Genomic DNA, 22331 nt, shown 5'->3' on the forward strand with positions numbered 1-22331 from the left:
TTCTTCTTACCCTTGCCTTTCTTGAACTTAGTGGTTTTATTCACCATCAACACTTGATGTTCCTTTTTGATCTCTACCTCCGCTGATTTCAGCATTGAATATACCTCAGGAATGGTCTTTTCCATCCCTTGCATATTGAAGTTCATCACAAAGCTCTTGTAGCTCGGTGGAAGCGACTGAAGGATTCTGTCAATAACCGCGTCATCCGAGAGATTAACTCCTAGCTGAGTCAAGCGGTTGTGCAATCCAGACATTTTGAGTATGTGCTCTCTGACAGAACTGTTTTCCTCCATCTTACAACTGAAGAACTTGTCAGAGACTTCATATCTCTCGACCCGGGCATGAGCTTGGAAAACCATTTTCAGCTCTTCGAACATCTCATATGCTCCGTGTTGCTCAAAACGCTTTTGGAGCCCCGGTTCTAAGCTGTAAAGCATGCCACACTGAACGAGGGAGTAATCATCAGCACGAGACTGCCAAGCGTTCATAACGTCTTGGTTCTCTGGGATGGGTGCTTCACCTAGCGGTGCTTCTAAGACATAATCTTTCTTTGCAGCTATGAGGATGATCCTCAGGTTCCGGACCCACTCCGTATAGTTGCTGCCATCATCTTTCAGCTTGGTTTTCTCTAGGAACGCGTTGAAGTTGAGGTGGACATGAGCGTTGGCCATTTGATCTACAAGACATTTTGCAAAGGTTTTTAGACTAAGTTCATGATAATTAAGTTCATCTAATCAAATTATTTAATGAACTCCCACTCAGATTAGACATCCCTCTAGTCATCTAAGTGTTACATGATCCGAGTCGACTAGGCCGTCTCCGATCATCACGTGAGACGGACTAGTCATCATCGGTGAACATCTCCATCTTAATCGTATCTTCCATATGACTCATGTTCGACCTTTCGGTCTCTTGTGTTCCGAGGCCATGTTTGTACATGCTAGGCTCGTCAAGTTAACCTAAGTGTTTATGCATGTGTAAATCTGTCTTACATCCGTTGTATGTGAATGTTAGAATCTATCACACCCGATCATCACGTGGTGCTTCGAAACAATAAACTTTCGCAACGGCGCACAGTTAGGGGGAACACTTTCTTGAAATTATTATGAGGGATCATCTTATTTACTACCGTCGTTCTAAGTAAACAAGATGCAAAAACATGATAAACATCACATGCAATCAAATAGTGACATGATATGGCCAATATCATATAGCTTCTTTGATCTCCATCTTCGGGGCTCCATGATCATCTTCGTCACCGGCATGACACCATGATCTCCATCATCGTGTTTCCATGAAGTTGCTCGCCAACTATTACTTCTACTACTATGGCTAACGGTTTAGCAACAAAGTAAAGTAATTACATGGCGTTTAATCATTGAAACGCATGTCATACAATAATTAAGACAACTCCTATGGCTCCTGTCGGTTGTCATACTCATCGATATGCAAGTCGTGATTCCTATTACAAGAACATGATCTCATACATCACATATATATATATATATATATCATTCATCACAACTTTTGGCCATATCACATCAAAAAGCATATGCTGCAAAAACAAGTTAGACGTCCTCTAATTGTTGTTGCATGTTTTACGTGGCTGCAATAGGGTTCTAGCAAGAACGTTTTCTTACCTACGTAAAAGCCACAACGGGATATGCCAACTTCTATTTACCCTTCATAAGGACCATTTTCATCGAATCCGCTCCAACTAAAGTGGGAGAGACAGACACCCGCTAGCCACCTTATGCAAGTAGTGCATGTCAGTCGGTGGAACCTGTCTCACGTAAGCGTACGTGTAAGGTCGGTCCGGGCCGCTTCATCCCACGATGTCGTCGAAGCAAAATAAGACTAGTAGTGGCAAGAAAGTTGACAACATCTACGCCCACAACAAATTGTGTTCTACTCATGAAAAGAGAACTACGCATAGACCTAGCTCATGATGCCACTGTTGGGGAACGTTGCAGAAAATAAAAATTTTCTACGCTTTCACCGAGATCAATCTATGAGTTCATCTAGCAACGAGAGAGAGGAGTGCATCTACATACCCTTGTAGATCGCGAGCGGAAGCATTCAAGAGAACGGGGTTGAGGGAGTCGTACTCGTCGTGATCCAAATCACCGATGATCCTAGTGCTGAAGGGACAGCACCTCCGCGTTCAACACACGTACGGTTGAGGAAGACGTCTCCTCCTTCTTGATCCAGCAAGGGGGAAGGAGAGGTTGATGAAGATCCAGCAGCACGACGGTGTGGTGGTGGATGCAGCAGCGATCTCGGCAGGGCTTCGCCAAGCTTCTGCGAGAGGGAGAGGTGTAGCAGGGGGAGAGGGAGGCGCCAAGAGCATGGGTGCGACTGCCCTCTCTCCTCCCCTCTTTATATAGGCCCCCTAGGGGGGGGGCAGGGGGAAACTTGCCCCCAAGCCAGGTGGAGGCGACCCCACCCCTAGGGTTTCCAACCCTAGGCATAGGGGGGCCCAAGGGGGGGCGCACCAGCCCACCAGGGGCTGGTTCCCCTCCCACTTCAGCCCATGGGGCCCTCCGGGATAGGTGGCCCCACCCAGTGGACCCCCGGGACCCTTCCGGTGGTCCCGATACAATACCGGTGACCCCCAAAACTTTCCCGACGGCCGAAACCTGACTTCCTATATACAATTCTTTACCTCCGGACCATTCCGGAACTCCTCGTGACGTCCGGGATCTCATCCGGGACTCCGAACAACTTTTGGGTTACTGCATACTAATATCTCTACAACCCTAGCGTCACCGAACCTTAAGTGTGTAGACCCTACGGGTTCGGGAGACATGCATACATGACCGAGACGCCTCTCCGGTCAATAACCAACAGCGGGATCTGGATACCCATGTTGGCTCCCACATGCTCCTCGATGATCTCATCGGATGAACCACGATGTCGAGGATTCAATCAATCCCGTATGCAATTCCCTTTGTCAATCGGTACGTTACTTGCCCAAGATTCGATCGTCGGTATCCCAATACCTCGTTTAATCTCGTTACCGACAAGTCACTTTACTCGCACCGTAATGCATGATCCCGTGACCAGACACTTGGTCACATTGAGCTCATTATGATGATGCATTACCAAGTGGGCCCAGAGATACCTCTCCGTCATACGGAGTGACAAATCCCAGTCTCGATTTGTGCTAACCCAACCGACACTTTCGGAGATACCCGTAGTGCACCTTTATAGTCACCCAGTTACGTTGTGACGTTTGGCACACCCAAAGCACTCCTACGGTATCCGGGAGTTGCACAATCTCATGGTATAAGGAAATGATACTTGACATTTGGAAAAGCTCTAGCAAAACGAACTACACGATCTTTGAGCTATGCTTAGGATTGAGTCTTGTCCATCACATCATTCTCCTAATGATGTGATCCCGTTATCAATGACATCCAATGTCCATAGTCAGGAAACCATGACTATCTGTTGATCAACGAGCTAGTCAACTAGAGGCTCACTAAGGACATGTTGTGGTCTATGTATTCACACGTGTATTATGATTTCCGGATAACACAATTATAGCATGAATAACAGACAATTATCATGAACAAAGAAATATAATAATAACCATTTTATTATTGCCTCTAGGGCATATTTCCAACAGTAGCAACAGTAATCTGATGTCTATGTAATTAAACAACACTCTGTGCAACTAGACCCGATAGCAAAACCAACTTCTGTCTGGATGTGTGCAAATAGACACAAGGGAGTAGTTTTGCAAAAAAAAAGTGCAACAAATAGCCCAGATTAGAAACATGGAGTGGATGTACTGTTTGTGCAAAAGAAGTACACATTTGTGCAACTAAATCATGGATCCAAGCCAAGTTTCCCTGGAATGTGTGCAACCAACAGCCAAAACTATAAAAGAGTAAATATACGTGCACACTAAGCATTAATCCAAGGACACGTCGATTTGGTGGCCGAGCCTAGATGATCCCGAAATCACCGGCGTCAGTTCCAGGCTCAGGATCTGAATAATTCGTTCTGACGCGTCTGACACCGACCGTGGAAAAAGGGACGTACGATGAAATACGGTACGAAACAGTGGCTATTTCGTGGGCCCAGGGCGTATGGGTGGGACGGCGCTCGCGCACAGGAACTCTGGTTCCGTGGACGAGATCGCTACTAGTCCAACCGAGCCAGGGATCAGATAGGTGTGCGGAGACGGAAGTGGACGGCTGAGCCGTTTGTCCCTCTCCCCCACCTCTGTCTCCGTTCTGAGTAGGTCCTTGCGGCGGCGCTCGTTCTGCAATGGCGGAGCACGGGGAAATAGAAGACGGTGGGGTTGAGTTCCTGCTTGATGCCATTGACAGGTAAGTGGTCTCAGATCTGCAATTAGTTTTTTGAGGATTTGCTCTTCAGGCTGTTTTTCCTTGAAGAAGAGACCTAACGAACGAGCCCTGGTGGCGGCCATTGATATCTTCTTGTAGGTTCCCATTACGAGAGGAGTTCGCGGACAACCTCGAGCACCCAGATCCGGTTCCCCCGGTCTTGTTGCCAAACAGCGGAGCCGGCCTTGCCGTTCCTGCGGACCTCAAATACTCGATCTGGTTGCGCTCAACAGCTCGGCGGCGATGGGAATGATATGGCAGGAGTTTGAGTCCGCCGTCTCGCGGATGCATCACCGACGAGGTCGGCTCAGTCTACTGACAGAGTCAATCCAGAGTCACATGGGAGGAAAAAAAGGTGTGAACTCAAATCCTCCCGCTGTTGGTCTGTCACTGTATGTTCGTCACAACTGCACATGATTTTGTCGGAATTTGTTTCCTTCTGTAATTGTTAGAAAAAGAAGTCCATATACACCAGAAAGTAAGCTTGGCCATTGCATCCCATCCTTACTAGTGCCTTGTTTAACAGTCAGAACCACATTCATAGTACTGTTAGTATTCTTGTAGTAGAACTATTAGACTGAATATTTTTTTAGTGGTAGAACTCGTAGATTGAATGTGTACGTTGCCAAATTACAGGTTATGGCTGGGCAGTGAGCCAGCAGATGACGATGGACTCTAAAGTCATGGGCTATGGACTTGATTGGCTAAAGAAGGTAAACGGAATAACTGGAACAAGTCGAGCATCAGTTATCCATATGATCCTAATTTTATGATTTTCTCTGTGTTCTTGAAAATCAACTTTCAGTTCATGTTCCCGGTGCATTTCATGGATTGCTGGTCATTATATATCCTGGATACCGATAAGAAGATTGTGATGGTGCTTGACCCAACGGAGACAAATTTGTCGGATGAGATGAAAATCAAACATGGGCCTCTAGCAAGGAAGTTTCAGCAGAAGTTATGCACCTATTCAGTGACATGTTCAGAGTCGGTTTGGTTGGGACCACTGGATGGTCGTTTGTGTACCCTTTGGTGGCGCGGCACAAGCCATGCAGTAGGCGTGTCTGAGTACCCTAGCTAGAACATACCTAGGCATTTCAGGTTGATAAAAGAAAATTGCCTGCAAAATTCCTAAGTTCAATGTTGTTTCCTCACAGGGAAGACAATGGCGTATATGTCGCTCACTACGTCCTAGAGTTCACCGGTCTATACCTTAGATCAACTATAACCCAGGTATGGAACCGCCTAACCTATTTCTTGACTAGCTGAAACTGATAGGCATGTTTGATGAAAGTAATTAATAGTTTTCTCCCATTTTTGCTTCATCACAGGGTCAGATCGAGCACCTGCGCAGGAGGATTGCATATGAGATAGTGATCATGAAGGGAAACTAGGGAGATATCCCGAAGTTCCTGTACGAGGAGATCATTGACTGACGAGAAAGACATTAGCAATTCCTGTTTGCATGCAGCCCAGCAATATCTTTTGGCTATGCGTGTACTTGGCCGCGTCTAAGTTCTAGTGTCATTTTGCATCAGAAACCCTACTAGCATTGTGCATCTGGAAAGCTATGGGCATGGGATGTATTCCTAATGGAGATCTAATTAGAGTAATTTGAACTACGTAGTACGTGTTAGAGATTATGTGAATAGATGACTGATCTTTCTGAATTTAAATACAGTATGCTGCAACCTGCTGAACATACCTGAAGTGGCTGATTGTGATCAGATGACACGGAAAAGAGAATAATGGTTGAGTTCCAGAGATGTACTCTAGTATTTAAGACGGGTTCATGGTGAACGGCTCAGGCTGGCTCAGAAATATGGCTGAACCGGTGCCTCAACTGCCTGTTTCGTTTGTACAGTGTGACCTGCGGTTGCATTCATTGCGCTACTGAGCAGGGCTAAATATGGAGATATACAGTCGGGAAATACAGCAATGGGCACAGCCACATGACAGCCTGCGGTATAATTTTGGGAGCATCTGGGCTCGAGCTCAGAAACCAATATTCTTTAATCCAAGGACAACTTTCCTGCAAAATGTGTGCAACAAATAGCCCAAACTAGAAAGATGGACTGCGTGTACTGTTTGTGCAAAAAGAAGCTCATATTTGTGCAACTAAGCCATTGGTCCAAAACCAACTTTCATGCAGCATGTGTGCAAAAAAACATCCAAGACTAGAAAGATGGACTAGGTGTACTATTTCTGCAAAAAGAATATATTTGTGCAACTAAGCATGGGTCCAAGCCAATCTTTTTACACAAATGTGTGCAATAAAACAGCCCAGACTGAAGTCCATCTATTCTAGTCTTTTGGCTATTGGTTGCACACATTGCAGGAAAAGTTGGTTTTGGATCCATGTTTAGTTGGCACAAATATGGGCTTCTATTTGCACAGACATTACATTCACTCTATCTTTTAATGCAAAAATGTGTGCAACCAACACACAGACTAGATGAAACTAAAAAACACTGAATTTGTTGTCTGTGCAAATATAAACATATAATTATGCAGCTAAACTTGTATCCAAAGCCAACTTTTGCTGTAAATATGTACAGCAAAGAAACCAGACTAGAAAATGCGCCAACATTTGTTGCACTGTGTGCAACAAAACGCAGAAAATGTGCAAAAAATATAGAGAGAGCACATAGTCTTATTTCACACATAATGCAGAAGTATTGATGTCCATGTAGCAAAAAAAGGGAAAAGGAGAAAGATATGTTGGAGGTGCTATGAAAACATAACTAGCAGCTAGACAAGAATCTGGTTTGCAAGTGTTTTTTTCCTTTGATCTTTCCATACAGTAGTATATGTGACTTCGTAGCTGAGAATTATGTGCACAAATCTACAACAGCTCCGCCACAACCATAACCTACAAAACTTGCACATGATGCAAAAAACAAGCTTGAGAAAAATGAACTAACTATGAGTTGTATCTGTGCAACTTAACCAGCGCAAGTGTGTAATTGACAACACTCCATATTCATCTATTTGTGGGGTTTGAATTTCAGTAGTTGGCATCTTCAACTCATATAATAGTTGAAAATGCCAACTCATATGAAATTCGTTTCGGCTGCTCAAAATTATGTATGCAAAATTCTAAAAAAAAAACTTATGTTGGTTGTTGTGCAACTACGTCATCTATTGATGTTGCATGTTTGTGCAACTACGTAATGAATTTTGAACTGATGAACATGATGAATTTAGCCTGTCTAAAAAATAATGAATTTTAAAAGATTATGATCTTCCAAATAACTAGTGCAACTACATTCAACTGCATGTGCAAACCTAGAAAAATCATATGTATGTGAACACACGAGGATGCCAACTACTGAATGGTTCTTGTGCAACTAAATGAGTTGAAGATGCCAACTCATGTGACATTATTGTGCAACTATTAATTTTCTTTAGGAAGGCCAACTCCTGATTGGTTCTTGTGCAACTAAAATAGTTGAGGATGCCAAATCATGTGATATTATTTTGGAATTATTTAAAAATTTGAGACTGCCAACTCTCAAATGGTTGAGATACAACTATGGAAGTTGAGGATGCCAACTCGTATGATAATGTTGTGCAACTATTTGAAAAACCGAGGATGCCAACTCGTAATTGATTGTTGTGCAACCATAAAAGTTCAGGATGCATCTATATAAGGTTGATAATACCTCTCCTTCACTAGGAGCCTCATTTCCTTCTACAATCATTTTTGGCCCGTGAAAGAAAAGAACGAACAAATTAGTCAAAGCAACCAAAGGTATAAAAGAAAAAACTGAGCAAAAACAATTGATATAAAAAATTCCATGAGGTAAGCAACTCATGTTGATTTTTCAAAGCACACCTACCAAAAAAATGTGTGCAACTTGATGCACTATATGGCCAACTGGACAGACATAAGTGTGCAACGAAAAAAAATCAACATACACACTGCCTAAAATTGATTTAGGAACTGGAGCCAAAACTAAACTAGCCGACAACCGGGCAACTAGATAGCCCGTCCCTGTCCAACTACGTAAGTGTGGCTAAGCTATCTAGGATATGTACTACTTTGATCTACAAACTCATGTACATACCCTTGACAACAGGCACACATGAGTGTGCAACCAAAAAAACACTGCTTGAACATGGTTTACACAATGTATCCATCTGAATACCATCGATTGTTCAACTGGTTAGCCCTCACTGTGCAACTTTGTAAGTTGGCTAGCCAACAGAGATATATATAGGCGTCATCCAACTACGCTTGCGTTCGTGCACAACTATTACAATAAACTGGCCAACTGGTTACTTGCATGCATGCAACTTCATTAAGAGAAAATAGAGAAACCACGCCGATGTATTTATGAGAAAATTTGAATAGCTCGCTGTGAAAATCAAACTCAAACCCACCACTGAAATCCCTAATAGCCATAAAAACCAACCACTAATCCTAATTGTCGTAGCTCCTTGGCAAGGTGCCGAAACTCCTATACAGATCAACACTCTAATCATAGCAGTATCACAAACTGACGCATCTATACACTGAATTTGACATTATTTCCTAAAAAAACTCGAAGGGGTTGAGTTAATAATCCGTGAGAATGAAAATGTTGTTAGTATTTCAGCACTAGTAGTACTATTGGGGTTAGGTAGCAGACTAAGATTAGATGACCGAATGAAAACTGAAGTTCAACAGAGGAAGGGGAGCGTCGCTCAATCTGGAAACGCCGCCGGCAGGGAAAGAAGCTAAGGGTAGGGGGGAGGACGGGAACACTGTTAGAAGCAGGGAGATGGGGGAGGACCGGCGCGGCGGCGTAGTCGGAGATGGGGCGGCAGCGCATCGGGAGAGAGAAGACTGTCGAGAGAGGACGAAGGAGACGGTACATAGAAAAACTGATGGTGGGCTCGACTTTTTTTTGTCGCCACTTGTGCCCCCACGAGGTCATCCGATGGTCCCAGTTGGCCGCTTGATAACGCGAAATCGTGAGCGTGCACTTTTTAGGTTTTGAGAAATTGGAAATACCCCCATCTTGCCGACCACACAAAAACCCCGAGGCACCCTTCCAAACAACACAACAGAACCCGCGCAAAGCACACAGCTGGAGGGTAAATCCGTCACTCCACCGAACCGACAACCTCTGGCGCACGGCCAGCGGGTGGGCTACCCCCAGCGTGAACACCCATGCCACCCCGAAGAAAACCTCGCCAAGATTCGTGCACGTTCAGAACCGCAGGGGCATACCCGTAATTACCACATCACCCAAAGGAGATTGCCTTTGTCCCCAGTTGAGACCCACCCACTCTCTCTCCTCCGCCTCCGAGATGGCCAGCTCCTAATCCACACCACCACCACCACCACCGCCACCGCCATTTCCACTTCGGCCTCTGCCTTTGCCTCTGGGGGTGGCGCGATGGGGTACCTCCTCCTCTCGCCCTCGCCGTCGCCGCCGCTCGCGTCCCGGCACCGCTGCCCCGCCGCCGCCGCCGGCCGCCACCGCGCGCGGAGGGGCGCGGCCGTCGTCGCGTCGTGCGATGGCGGGCCGTCTTCGTCTCAGGCGGCCCGGTACGCGCTGGCGCGGCGGGCCGTGCTCCTCGGGGTCTCCGCGCTGCCGCTCCTCCGCGACACCGCCGCCAAGGCCGCCGCGCCCAGCAGCGCGGGTCTCGTGACTGGTTAGTGCGATGCTCCGACCCGGGATCTGTTTGTTCATGTCAATTCCGTCTTGTGTTTATATTCATGTATTAAAGCACTAAAGCCTAGTCTGTCTGTGTAATACTGTCTGACCAAAATGGTTTTACCCCCAATGCGTTACTGTCACCAGTGTTTGCAGTACAAAGAGTCAAAGATTGTAAAAACAAAAACCTTCTGGAACTGCTAAAACAAAGAAATTGAATGTCAGCCTGCCATCTTAGACTCTCACCTAAACATATCAGAATGAAATTTCCACCTGACCTTACATTTCAAAGAATGTCACAACAGCCGAATAAAAGAGTGCAGCTCCACACCTAGTACAAGTGTGCAACTAAAAGAACACCCTATGCAGAGAGTTACATATGTTGTGTTATAGAGATGCATGAGATGTTTTATGTCAAATCTCAAGACTATTTCTGCAGAAATGCAAACATTAATTGTGGATCTTTGTTGCATTTTCAACTTTTCATTAGAAAAATCCCACGAGACCCATTACTTTGTGAATTATTGCTTAAAACTACAAATTTGTATTTGAGATGGATTTTTTTTTGCGTATTATCGTACTTCTACAAAAAAGGTGGTGTTGACTATAGAGTATAGATAACTCCTCAAACTATATCTTACCCTTGATATGTGCCACGTCTCAAAGGTTTATGTCTAGGTTTTGTGAAAGATTCATACCTGAAGCATCAGTCAGTTTGGACATGGCATAAATCCTGTACTTGGTGCAGTCAATTGTCATGAGAATGCTTAAACCTGATATTCTGGTGGAATATATTTGATATTGGAGTTACACAGCTATGCTCTCATTATTCACGACTTATCTCAAGTGAATTTTGATCAGATGTCACTTTTTAAATTTTCCCGCAGTTTATGGCATGTCATTACCCCAAGGGTTTATTAGAAGAAAGGGGATCCTTGCCCCGAGGATAGATCGTCATGCTCAGAATTGCTACAAAACTTTCAAGATTGGACGTAATAAAGTCATCTGTAAACCTAACGATGCCATGCTTGATGGTCAGAATTCCCGCCCTCATTTAAATAGGCATATTGAAGATGGGATTTACAGTATCATTTATGACTTTCGTAGTAACCTTGTCGGGGTCTACTATGATGCATTCCTTTGCTTTTGCTGCATGCTATAAATATTTTCTAGTGTGCCTGGAAACTCTACTCCAATACTCCCTCCGTTCCTAAATATTTGTCTTTCTAGAGATTTCAACAAGTGACTACATACGGAGCAAAATGAGTGAATCTACACTCTAAAATATGTCTATATACATCCGTATGTGGTAGTCCATTTGAAATCTCTAAAAAGACAAATATTTAGGAACGGAGGGAGTATAAGGTTATTTTGAATTCCCTTGTCTTTGTGCTGCCTGTCATCACACTAGAGTGCTATTTAGTGCTTGCATACGAATACTACTAACTTGGGAACATTTTGTAAACATAAACATACTGATACTAGATTACTAGTTCATTTGTTTTCCACATTTATGGTGGCTTGGAAAAATAGACAAATAGTTGATGTTGTTTTTCCTCTGTAGAGACAAAGGATGCCCCAAAGGTGGATGAACCTCAGAATGGCGGGACTTTGGTTGATGAACCTCAGACTGGCGGGACTCAGTCAGAAACTCCTCTACTTGAAGCCCCTCAACCCGAATCGTCCTTACCACTGGTGCAAAAACAATCTCCAGGGAATCCACTTGCCGGACTTCTGAATGCAATTGCGGTTATTGCCTCGGGAGTTCTTGCTGGATTGTATGGTACATCTCAACAGGAAAAGAAGGCCCTGCAATCTGTCGTCTCATCTGTAAATCATCTGCAAACCTCACTCACTTTGACATATTTCATAATACTTGCTGATATTCTTGTGTAGTCTTGGCCAAGATCCTAAGGAAGGAAAAAGAGAAATGGACACAAATAGCAATGTGCATACCCGTAGACAAACACACGTGTTTGTGTGCGTGTGTGTGTGCTTTGATTACTGGGCATGGACATGTGTTTTATAGAAAAATCTCTCAAATTAGGGTGTGTGGGAGCTTCATATATTGGACTAATTAAAACTAATTTTCGTTAGGCTTGAAAGTATAGGACTCACTGTAACCTTGCGAGTCTTATGTCTCACCATGATGTTCTCAGGGAAACATGTCTTAAGTTGACTCACTTAGAGAGTGTAACTTGCATATGAATGCAATAAGATTAAAAAATATTATAAGTACTTTAATACCTTGACATTTTTTATATGTTCAAATTGATCCATGAAGACATTTATCTGACATGTCTAAATTACTACTTTGTTCAGTTGGAGGTCAAATTGGCTGAAAATGAGGCAGCAATCTCATTGATGAGGGAGACCTATGAAAAAAGGTTATTAGAGCAACAAGCAGCACAGAAGAAGCAATCTATGAAGTTCCAGGAGCAGGTAGCTTCATTACTAGATCAATTGGCTTCAACAAAACAGACTGTAACATCACTAAGCGAAGAATTCAGAAGGGAGAAGGCACGGGCTGAGGAGCTCAAGGATGGAATACGGAGATTAGAGAGTAGTATTGATAAAGCTGGGGATGATAAAGATGTGCTTGAAGCCAAACTGACAGAAAAGGTTGGTGAAATGAATGATTTGCAGGAAAAATTAAGTCTACTCAGCCAACAGAATGATAGCAAGGAGAAAAGCATCGAGGAACTCAACTCATCACTTTCTTCAAAGGAAGCAGAGTACCAGAACCTGCGCCGTTTCTCTCATCAAACGAAAGAGAGTCTTGAACTTGCAAATGCTAAAATACAACAACTGGAGGAAGAGATTCATACAACTAAAAATGATCTTGCTTCTAAGATATCGTCAATTGATTCACTGAGTGAGAAACTTCAAGTATTAAGCTCTGCAAAGAAGGAAGCCGAGGAAAAAATAAATGAGCTAATTAAAGAGTGTACAGACTTAAAGGCTTCTTCTGAGATAAGAGCGAACCACGATTCTGAACTACTGTCTGAGAAAGATGATCTGATCAAACAGCTGGAAGAAAAGCTCTCTGTTGCATTAAGTGCCTCTAGCAAAGACCATGAAGTCATTGCCGGATTGAACAAGGAATTGGATGCCACCAAAGCAATGCTAGACGATGAAGTTGCGGCACTGAAAAGCCTTAGAGATTTACTTAAATCCACTGAAGAGACCCTAAGTGATTCCCGAACTGAGGTTTCCAAACTTTCCGAGGACCTTGATGAAGCAAATAGGACAAATAAGGACCTGGTATTGCAGATTTCAAATCTCCAAAGCGAGTTCAATGAAATGCGAGAAGGTCTGACTTACAAGCTTGGAGAGGCTGAATCAGTATCTAAAGCTCTATCAGATGAACTGGTCTCAGCTAAAGAGATGATTCAAAAGGGTCAGGAAGAACTTGAAGCTACCTCTAATGAGCTTACTTCTGCCGTGGAAGCTCGTGATAACCTGAAGAAAGAATTGCTGGATGTGTACAAGAAGTTCGAGTCCACCACACAGGAGCTTGTTGATGAAAGGAGAATTGTGACTACTTTGAATAGGGAGCTTGAGGCTTTGGCCAAACAATTGAATGCAGATTCTCAAGCACGAAAAGTACTCGAAGCAGACCTGGATGAAGCAACCAGATCACTAAACGAGATGAACACGAGCGCAGTGTCACTTTCTGAGGCGCTAGAGAGCACTCATTCCAAGAATGCCACTCTTGAAGCAGAGAAAGAAATGCTATCAAAAGCTCTCGATGAACAAACAAAACTGACAACCGAGGCTCAAGAGAACTGCGAGGATGCTCAGAATCTTATCACAAGGCTTCAGACAGAACGGGAGACTTTTGAAATGAGGTCTAGGCACCTCGAAGAGGAACTGGCCTTAGCGAAGGGTGAGATGTTGCGCCTAAGGAGGCAGATTAGTGCAAGCAAATCCCAGAAAACAAGATATGTTCCTAGAGCAAGTGCATCCACAGAAACCAGCACTGCTCCCAGAGCAAGTTCGCCCACAGAGACCAGCAGTGTTCCCAGAACAAGTGTTCCCGCAGAGACCAGTCAGACCCCGAACGAGCAGTCTGTGAATGATGGTACTCAGAAGACCGGTGAAATTGCTGCTGAGACTCCATATACTGTAAGAGTAAAGGCTAGGAGAGGAAAAGGTGGTGCGTCGCGATGAATCTGTCTGGTAGTTCCATAGAGAAGAGTCATCGTCCTTCCATTTTGTTTAGTCATCAGTTATAACTTTATTTTTATACTACCATCCTGTAGGGTCGGTAGTCATTTGAGTGCTATTTAGTTTACTTGTGACAGAGGGCAGGCCTGGCGCAGTGGTGAAGTCCTCCCCACTTGTGCCAAGAGGTCCTGGGTTCGAACCAGCCTCTCTGCATTGCACTTTGCAGGGGTAAGACTAGGTTCCTATAATCCCTCCCCAGACTCCACCTTGTGTGGGAGCTTCTATGCACTGGGTCTGTCCTTTTAGTTTACTTGTGACGTTTGAGACATCCAATTCCTTTCCTGTAATTCACGTGCCATGAGTTTTGAGAATATGAGTGTTTACATGTGTACAGGTTAATTTTTGAACGGTCGACATGCTGGAGAATTCTCCTATCTGTAGTTACACTGAATTGTTCATAGATATTATCCGCTCATTTTATCTACTTGGTAGAATCAATGGTCTGATTCACTGTTAATCTATCAGTATTGCTTATTTTCAAATGCAGTAGCACTACCTATACTTTGTGCATCACATGTTTTCGGTTAACCCACACGTTCCTGCTTAATCACCCCAATGCACACATTTTCATATGCTGGAGGCAGGTTTGTTTGTTCCCTGGGGATCCATTGGTTGCTGCTGCCATTTGGTTTAAGGGAAACGTGGTGTATAAAACTTGCAGAGCTTTATTATATACTACTAGTATATACACCAAATTTCAAGGGATAGATACATTATATCTTCTCAAGGAACATACTCATACTTTTGGATGAACATACTCAACATCTTTTTCATGGACATGGTTCCGTTCTGGTGAACATACTCTATTTCAACAGTATAATTAAACTTTGGAAGAGTATGCATCACAGATTTAATTAATATAGTACAGAAATAGTGTCTCCCACATTCAATTCTTATCCTTGTGGAGACACACCTCACCCGTTTATCTAGAGCACATGGTCCACACAGCCCAGGTTTCTGTGTTGTTTGGTTAAGTCCCAAGTCAGGCCCTACTAATAGATTGGCAGATATATTCTCAATCTAACATGAAACTGCAACGCATTTTCTTATCAGTGGCAAATATTATGGGCTTAAGTCATCTTTGCATAATGGGCATGTGCCAGCCTAATTGAAGATCCCAACCTCAGGCAGTTATCCCATGGATCAAGTTGTATTGTTAATTTGTGAATCAAATCCTTGAGTCGAGGCAATCTGAAACTGAAGTCCAAGGTGAAATATGTTTAGGCATTTATATATTCGATGATCATTGCAGAAGTTCTTGGTAGAACGAGCGCCATGTCACTAGCATTGGAAGCATGTCCATGAGGCGGTTCTATAACACTATATCACTAGATGAAATAATCGGCGAGATAACTTAATAAAACGAACATGTAACGATACATGATTAAACATAAAAAATCATGATAATTTGACAATTAATTCTCAACGGCATGGCACTGGCTGCAAGGCCCCACAACGTTTAACTCAACTGTAGATGGAACTTTCTCTAAGATGTAACTTCTCACAACCACGAGCGCTTTATGGGCTTCTGTGATCATATTTTTATGCCCGACTGAGCATTTACTAGCACCATCCGAACACCTAAGATCATAACAGACAGTGTCCAGTGTAAGGCGCTCCAGTGAAACCGCGTTCTCAAGAATATGGACTGTTAGCTCAACCATGCTTTTCGCAGAGCAGAAACCGATGATCTTCACATCCTTGATGCTGGCATGGCAGTGTCCTGGCATCTGCCTTAGATGTGAGGAATCACCTAAAACTGAATCATGCTCTACAATCTCTTGTGTTACCTGCACATGATAGATATCAATGTCACTCATACCAGAGAAAAAACAAGATAAGTGCTTGAATTAACTGTTTCAATAGACACTAAGATATCCTTGGGAAGATGAACATGACTTACAGACAACATCAAGGTCTCCAAGGAAGGACAAGCATCAAGAAAAGAAACAAGAGAAAAGTAATCATAGTCTGGGCAAAAAGCCCCTGCTGATACCATGAAAGAAATACACAAGTGCTTGAGGTGGAGGAATTTGCCAGGTAAAAACGGTATGTCTGTCTGTATAAAAAAAGAACAACTCAGATTAATAATATACCAAGGAAATTGCCAGTAATAACCCAGAGTTTTAGAGTATTACCGCCAAAGATGAGGTTATGTCAAGGGTTTCAAGATTTGGGACCATCTGTGGAAGCTTGGCGCGAGCATAATGAACAACGTTCCAACCAGAAGCTGAAATCATAATGTCTAGCACCGCATCTCCAATTGACACTTCTACTACGCCACCAGTGTATTCAAAAACGGTGAGATTAGGAGCTTTGCTCTTTATAACTTCAAGGTTTTCACAGTCAGTGACCACCAACTGGCTGAGCCGTTGGAGCACGCAAGGTATCTTGAGGCAAGTTATCTCTTTGCAATACGCGAGTACCAATTCCTCCAAAGCAAAAGAAGAGGAAAGAAGGCACCCTAACTCGTCCCCGGTAATATACACTTCAGACAATTCTAGACTAGTCAGGCTTCTTAGGCAACTACTAAATCCAGCCACGGGACGGAAGACACAACTGCTGAGACGAAGATCCCGAATTGTGTTTGCACTCCCATTAAGTAAAACTGAGTATGGAAAGTTGTAATCCAAGTCATCATGCAGCAAAAGGGCAAGTTCTTCAATCCCTGGCTTAACAGCAAGGTGAAGCCAATCATTAAGATAACATGCGCTAATATTGGCAACATCATCTATTTCAAGCCTGAGTGCCTTCACACCATTGCCTGAGTGGTTTTTCAGAATGTGGTAAATTATCATGACAAGCCTGAGTGCCTTCACACCATTGCTCGTTGTTTCATCTGATGTTTTATTCTTTCTGTACAGGTTTTCATTGAAGATTGTTTCCTTACTAAAGGTGAGATCGGGATGGCATTTCCAGGAACGTTGAAACAAGTGTGACACGCAGGCAGCACGTGCAGCATCTCGCAGGGACAGCAGAGAATGTATATGAGCCCAGATTTCCTGCACGCACATGTGTTAAGAGAAAAGTTCAACATTGGACTTGTAGAGGAGACCGGTTGCTTCAATTTGGAAAAGGAAAAAATAAGGCCGTAGTGAGTACCATTCGGAACTAGGTGCTTCCGCAAAGTAAAGTGCATTGCAGCAGTTAGATTGAGGATTGCGCAGAGAAGATCCTTCCCGCAACACTATTATTAGTGGCTTTCCTAAGAAGTGCTGTTAGTGACTTATATGGATCAAGTAATGTGCAATCCATCCACGAAATGTGCATCAAGTAACCAACATTCAACAATGCTAGTTCATTTTAGTCAAACAAGATGCACTGGATGTGGTATGTTGCACAATCGTGATAAACAAGTCAGTTTTGCAACAACAAAAGGCATAACTGAACATGTAACTTCAGCTAGGTTACAAATACTAAATAGTAGTATTATAATTGTATCTGAATATTTATAAATATATCTAGAAGCCCGTGTAATAGAATGCAATAGCGCTAGCAGCTACAGTGAAGATACGTGACATGTGTGTTGGTAACTAAGGTGAGAGGATAACAAATTACACAGACCAGATAGAATGTCATTCTACAGTTACTAGGATATGCAGTTTAATCTTTATTTTTTTACTAGAATTAGGAAGCACTGTAATGAAATCAACACCTTAATCCAAACCATGAAGACAGTGAAAGCTTTCAGAGTAGCACTTAAATAACTTCCAATCTTTCCTTGTGGAATCTAGGCACCTTAGGGCAAAAAATGGCCTTCACTTGGTCTCTCTAAAGTTTGCTAATACCCATGTTTGAACTCACATTTGTTCTGCCTCAATTTTATTTTGCACTACTTTTGGTAAAACAAAACTGAGCATTAAACCAAGCATGCTCTAGATCATGGCGCAATCATTCAACAGTGTAGAAATGTATCAGTTACGATACGTTTAAACTTCAAACTAGTGGTTAGATATAGACTCCCAAACAACATCAACATTCGAACTAGTAGTCTCAAACAACATCAACATCCAAACTAGTGGTGATATAGACACCCAGATTCTGGATGGAAGTGATAGTGGACACATAATGGAACGCTTATTGAACTACCAAATATCAAGAAGCACCCTTCATAGAAAATAGTGTGTCATGCTTCGATTATCAGCTGGGCGAGGATGGCATGTGCCAGATCTAAATGAGAAAAATACTAAGGACAGGTTACAGATTGAAGGTTCTGCTAAATATAAATAACAAAGATAGTGAATATAATCAGAACAGGACAATGTATAGTATAAACGTGTAGCCCTAGGAAGTCTGCTCCTTATCAAGTAATATTTGCATTTACATAGCATAGACCCGCCAATGTGAAGCTAGAGCAATCGTTAAATATCAGCAATTTATGACGAACCTCTGGAAGGCTTGGCCCTAAACGTCTCAATTTTTTACCACCAGGTTTGTCTTCTTGTAGGCAGGTCAACTCTTTCCTTTTGGCCAATGAAGCAATCAATCCATCTGCAACACACCGTGCATGGTTAAAAAGATGTCAATATAAGGAAACAACAAGCACAGGCACAACCAATTTGTTTCTACTTATCCAACTTGTGCACAAGGAAATAAAACTTCAATTAAGCATAAGATGTAGGTATATCTGCAAAACATCACCTAAACTCCGCTTCATCATTCTACTCCCACAAGACATTAGCATTTTATAAAATCGCACAAAACACCAATCTTTGGTCACTTCTTGCACAGAACCACTGTTTTTTTCTTCCTCCATGCGAATCCACCATCTCAGAACTAATAATTTACACTGCACTGGACCTGACATCTTGGCCAACGTCAGTGTGGCAAGACATAAGTGCAGAGTAGATATTGTGGTTTTGCGCCAAGGAAAAAAACTCATGGTTCTGCACATCAAGTAACCCAAAGGTTTTATGTTTTGTGCAATTTCCTTTTATTTTTCCGACCAAGTAGAAATAGAGTTTAACATGGAGCTCAAACAAATAAAAGAGCTCTTGTGTCAGGTACTAGAGGCCTAGAGGGAGTATAAGGAAGAGGTTTGAATGGCTAAGATGACTCTTAATTCTATCTAGATCTACGGCTATCTCTGTTTCCCCTTATTACTACTGCCCATTTTCCATTTGCTTCCAAGTTACTCTTAATTCCCTATTCTATATAAGGCATTGTAACCACAAGAGAAGGGTATCGATCAACTATCCAGCAAAATATTCCATACACTATATACACAAGTTCCTCATTGTTCTTCGTGATCCCAAACTTTTCCCCAATTTCTTGTTCTTGATCCACACCTCCTTCCTTGGTATTGACTTGATTTGGGTGAAATTTGGTTAGAGGTGTGCTTGGCACTGTAAAATCCCCAACCCAAATCCCATCCCCATGGCTTATGGTGGACAAAAATCATGGGCGACCCCGACCACTGGAGGCCCTGCTTCATGGTACACGGGAATTCCTTGTGGTTCTCCCGAAAGGGAGAAGTTGTGGAGGTGCTTGGAGCAAGATAACAAGGCCATGGTGAAGATTCTCAAACATCAACTGAAGCTTGTGGAAGATTAACTGCGGAGGGACAAGGTTACGTGGTGGTTTGATTCCTCGTCTGATCCGAACTCCGCCACCACCGAAGATGTTTCAGCCCGCTCCCCCGCAGCCCCCACCTCTCTGATCCCTATGGGCAAGTGAGATGTCTCCCACTATGGACCAGGTGCAACAGTTAGCCGCCAATCTGGGACTGTAACCGTGATGTCTCAAGTGCCTCAGCAACCACCACCACCTCCAAGCGGATTCCCTGCTGAGTCAGCACCACTGCCGCCACTGTTGCCTGTGTCATCACACGCCTCCAAGTGGACCCTTCTTGCAGTCAGCACTGCCACCTCCCACGTTGCCGCCATCGTCACCACGCCTACAAGCACAAGCAACCTTCCTACTACAGTAACCGCTACTGCAGCCCCCATCGCCACCGCTCCTAAGATCAGCGTTTCTGCTGCTGCAACCACCATGGCAGCCATGATGCATACCAACTGTTTGACAAAACACATGGGCAGTGCTACGCGTCTGACAGAAGCAAAGTCAGTGACCAAAATCAAAGAGTCGTCCCCACCAGCGAAGTTAGTCATGCTAATCATCTCTGCGCCTGCAGCTACAACCATGAACAACACTGGCGCAGCAGCAACCACCAATATTCCCAGGTTAGCGGCACTCAACACCACCATCACTGTTGTCCCTCTGGACTCTGGAGCCTGTGGTTACAATTTGTCAGACTCAGTTTACCATGAAGCTGAAGATGCAGCAGCTAGCCATCTGTACAAGTTCTGTGTGCAGCAATCTGAGAGCTACCGCTCCAGTTCAAAAGGTAGTCAATGCAATAGTCAACAATGGCAGGAGAGAGCAGCAGATTGACATCTATGGAGATCTTATTTGCTATGGAACCCTGGCATACTGTCAATTGTCAGTCCAGGTTATAGGTTGCAAGTGATATATGAAAATTATCTTCTAGCCGTTGAGCTGTGTGAACAGGAGCCTAAAAGTGTAGCTACTAGTGGCGGGTATCGAGTGAGGTGGTGTCGAGGTCTTGGATGCCGGGGCGGCGGCCCCGGTGGTGGTAGCATGGTGCTCATGGGCAGAGCCCGTTGCTCGGTGCTGCCCGGCGGCCATGGCCGTGTGGGTGGCGTGGTAGCCGGGGTGTGGCGTTCGGTGGCGGTGAGTGTTGGCCGGGGTGAAAACCTGCTCTATCTTCGGACGGACCGGCGGCGGCGTTGCTCGTTCCCTTCTTGAAGGCGTCGTCGCGGCTCTCATTGCCAGTCGTGTGGCTCCTGGGGAAACTCTGATCCTCGGATCGGGCGGTGGCGGCGCTCCGGTGTCGTAACCTTCCTGAAGGCATCGTCTTGGAGCTCACGGTTCGTCGTATGTGGCTTCATTTCTTCGCGGTGGCGTGGTCACTATTGGAGTCCCTGGTTGTTTTTGTAGTGTTAGGGGTCGTGTTGCTGCGCTCAGCGCCTTTATATCCTGCCTTGGGTGTGTGTTGTGGTGGCATGCGTTTGTACCGGGTTGTTGTCGGTCATTGCTTTATATATAAAGCGGGGCGAAAGCCTTTTTCGGTAAAGTGTAGCTACTATAGAAAGCGATGCAAGCAAACCAACAGTGGTCGTTGATCTATATTTTGATGGTGCTTTTACGTTCTGGGGTGCAATATCCGTATCTAGACAAATCTAAAATAAGTATAGATACATTCGTATCTAGACAAATCTAGGACAAGTAATTTGGGACGGGGGGAGTATAAGGCACTGTAATCAGAGGAAAAGGGATTCAATCAATTATTCAGCGAAATACTCCCTCCTTTCAAAATAAGTGTTAAGATAAGTATTAAATACCAATGAATATATCAATATGCCTTTGCATACACTGTATACACAAGTTCCTCACTGTTCTTCGTGGTCTCATACTTTTCCCCAATTTCTTGTTCTCGATCCGCCTCAAATCCATGTCTAAATCTAATCCATCAGGGGTGTCGTCTGATAGACAAAAGATATGTTTTTGTTTGGCAAATAAAGCAAAGTTTTGCGTAACTCAGTGAAGATCGATTCCTTTACGCGGAAACCACGCGACGTAAACAGAGAAGAAGCTTACTGCGGTGGGGTTGGATCTGGTGGTGACGCCGATCCCGCTGCATCGACATGAGCCGCTGGAGCGCCAGCAGCCCCATGATTCGATATGTCGACGTTGACTGAGGCAGAGACTCGGGATGACGAAATCCAAATACGCGTTCCGCCTCTCGGTAAACTCACTCTATATTTACCTGCAGCAATTTGAACGAGGGGAGGGGGATGAAATCGCATCGGAGCCGCCGCCGACCACGAGAGGAGGAGAAACGCACTCGTGGGCCTTTTTGACGGAAAAGGAGAAAACAGCCCTATAGCCAAAAAAAAAGGGCGAAACCGGCGCTCATGCGCGGTGCCTAGCGGGCCGGCCCACCAAAACATGCTGGAAAACGAAACGTGAGAGGTGCCTAGCGGGCCGACCCACCAACATGCTGGATTGTCTCAAAAAAAAAACATGCTGGAAAAAGAAACGTGAAGAAAAAATTCTGTGAGAAGGGGAATCG

General features: G+C 44.0%; 2 protein-coding genes and 1 long non-coding RNA gene across 8 annotated transcripts; 2 read left to right on the forward strand and 1 right to left on the reverse strand.

Annotated features, from left to right (window-relative positions):
- The first annotated feature begins 4095 nt into the window (after nt 1-4095).
- LOC123068990 (uncharacterized) lies at nt 4096-6124 on the forward strand. The gene is made up of 5 exons (XR_006432190.1): nt 4096-4340; nt 4458-4713; nt 4995-5071; nt 5164-5591; nt 5690-6124. It is a non-coding gene; the product is annotated as an uncharacterized lncRNA (long non-coding RNA).
- A 3515-nt stretch (nt 6125-9639) lies between these two features.
- Nucleotides 9640-14693, forward strand: LOC123068992 (MAR-binding filament-like protein 1). 3 transcript variants are annotated; one of them, XR_006432191.1, is made up of 5 exons: nt 9640-10004; nt 10894-11040; nt 11571-11836; nt 12329-14299; nt 14483-14693. XR_006432191.1 is itself a non-coding variant. In XM_044491700.1 (4 exons), the coding sequence occupies exons 1-4, from the start codon at nt 9746-9748 to the stop codon at nt 14177-14179; spliced, it is 2523 nt and encodes an 840-aa protein (XP_044347635.1). In that variant the 5' UTR covers nt 9641-9745; the 3' UTR covers nt 14180-14693. The 3 variants fall into 3 exon arrangements, 2 of the variants coding, with proteins under 2 accessions (XP_044347635.1, XP_044347636.1); XM_044491700.1 differs by having other exon boundaries at nt 9641-10004; nt 12329-14693; XM_044491701.1 differs by lacking the exon at nt 10894-11040 and having other exon boundaries at nt 9641-10004; nt 12329-14693.
- An 872-nt stretch (nt 14694-15565) lies between these two features.
- LOC123068993 (uncharacterized) lies at nt 15566-22104 on the reverse strand. Of its 4 annotated transcripts, XM_044491706.1 has the most exons (6): nt 21857-21972; nt 18624-18727; nt 17339-17436; nt 16375-17238; nt 16140-16295; nt 15566-16026 (listed from the first exon to the last, which is right to left on the reverse strand). In XM_044491706.1, the coding sequence occupies exons 3-6, from the start codon at nt 17339-17341 to the stop codon at nt 15652-15654; spliced, it is 1398 nt and encodes a 465-aa protein (XP_044347641.1). In that variant the 5' UTR covers nt 17342-17436; nt 18624-18727; nt 21857-21972; the 3' UTR covers nt 15566-15651. The 4 variants fall into 4 exon arrangements, with proteins under 4 accessions (XP_044347641.1, XP_044347637.1, XP_044347640.1 ...); XM_044491702.1 differs by lacking the exon at nt 17339-17436 and having other exon boundaries at nt 21857-22104; XM_044491705.1 differs by having other exon boundaries at nt 17339-18727; nt 21857-22045.
- Between the last annotated feature and the right edge of the window lie 227 nt (nt 22105-22331).

Source organism: Triticum aestivum, chromosome 3B (genome assembly GCF_018294505.1).
Source record: "Triticum aestivum cultivar Chinese Spring chromosome 3B, IWGSC CS RefSeq v2.1, whole genome shotgun sequence".
Taxonomy (NCBI): Eukaryota; Viridiplantae; Streptophyta; class Magnoliopsida; order Poales; family Poaceae; genus Triticum; species Triticum aestivum.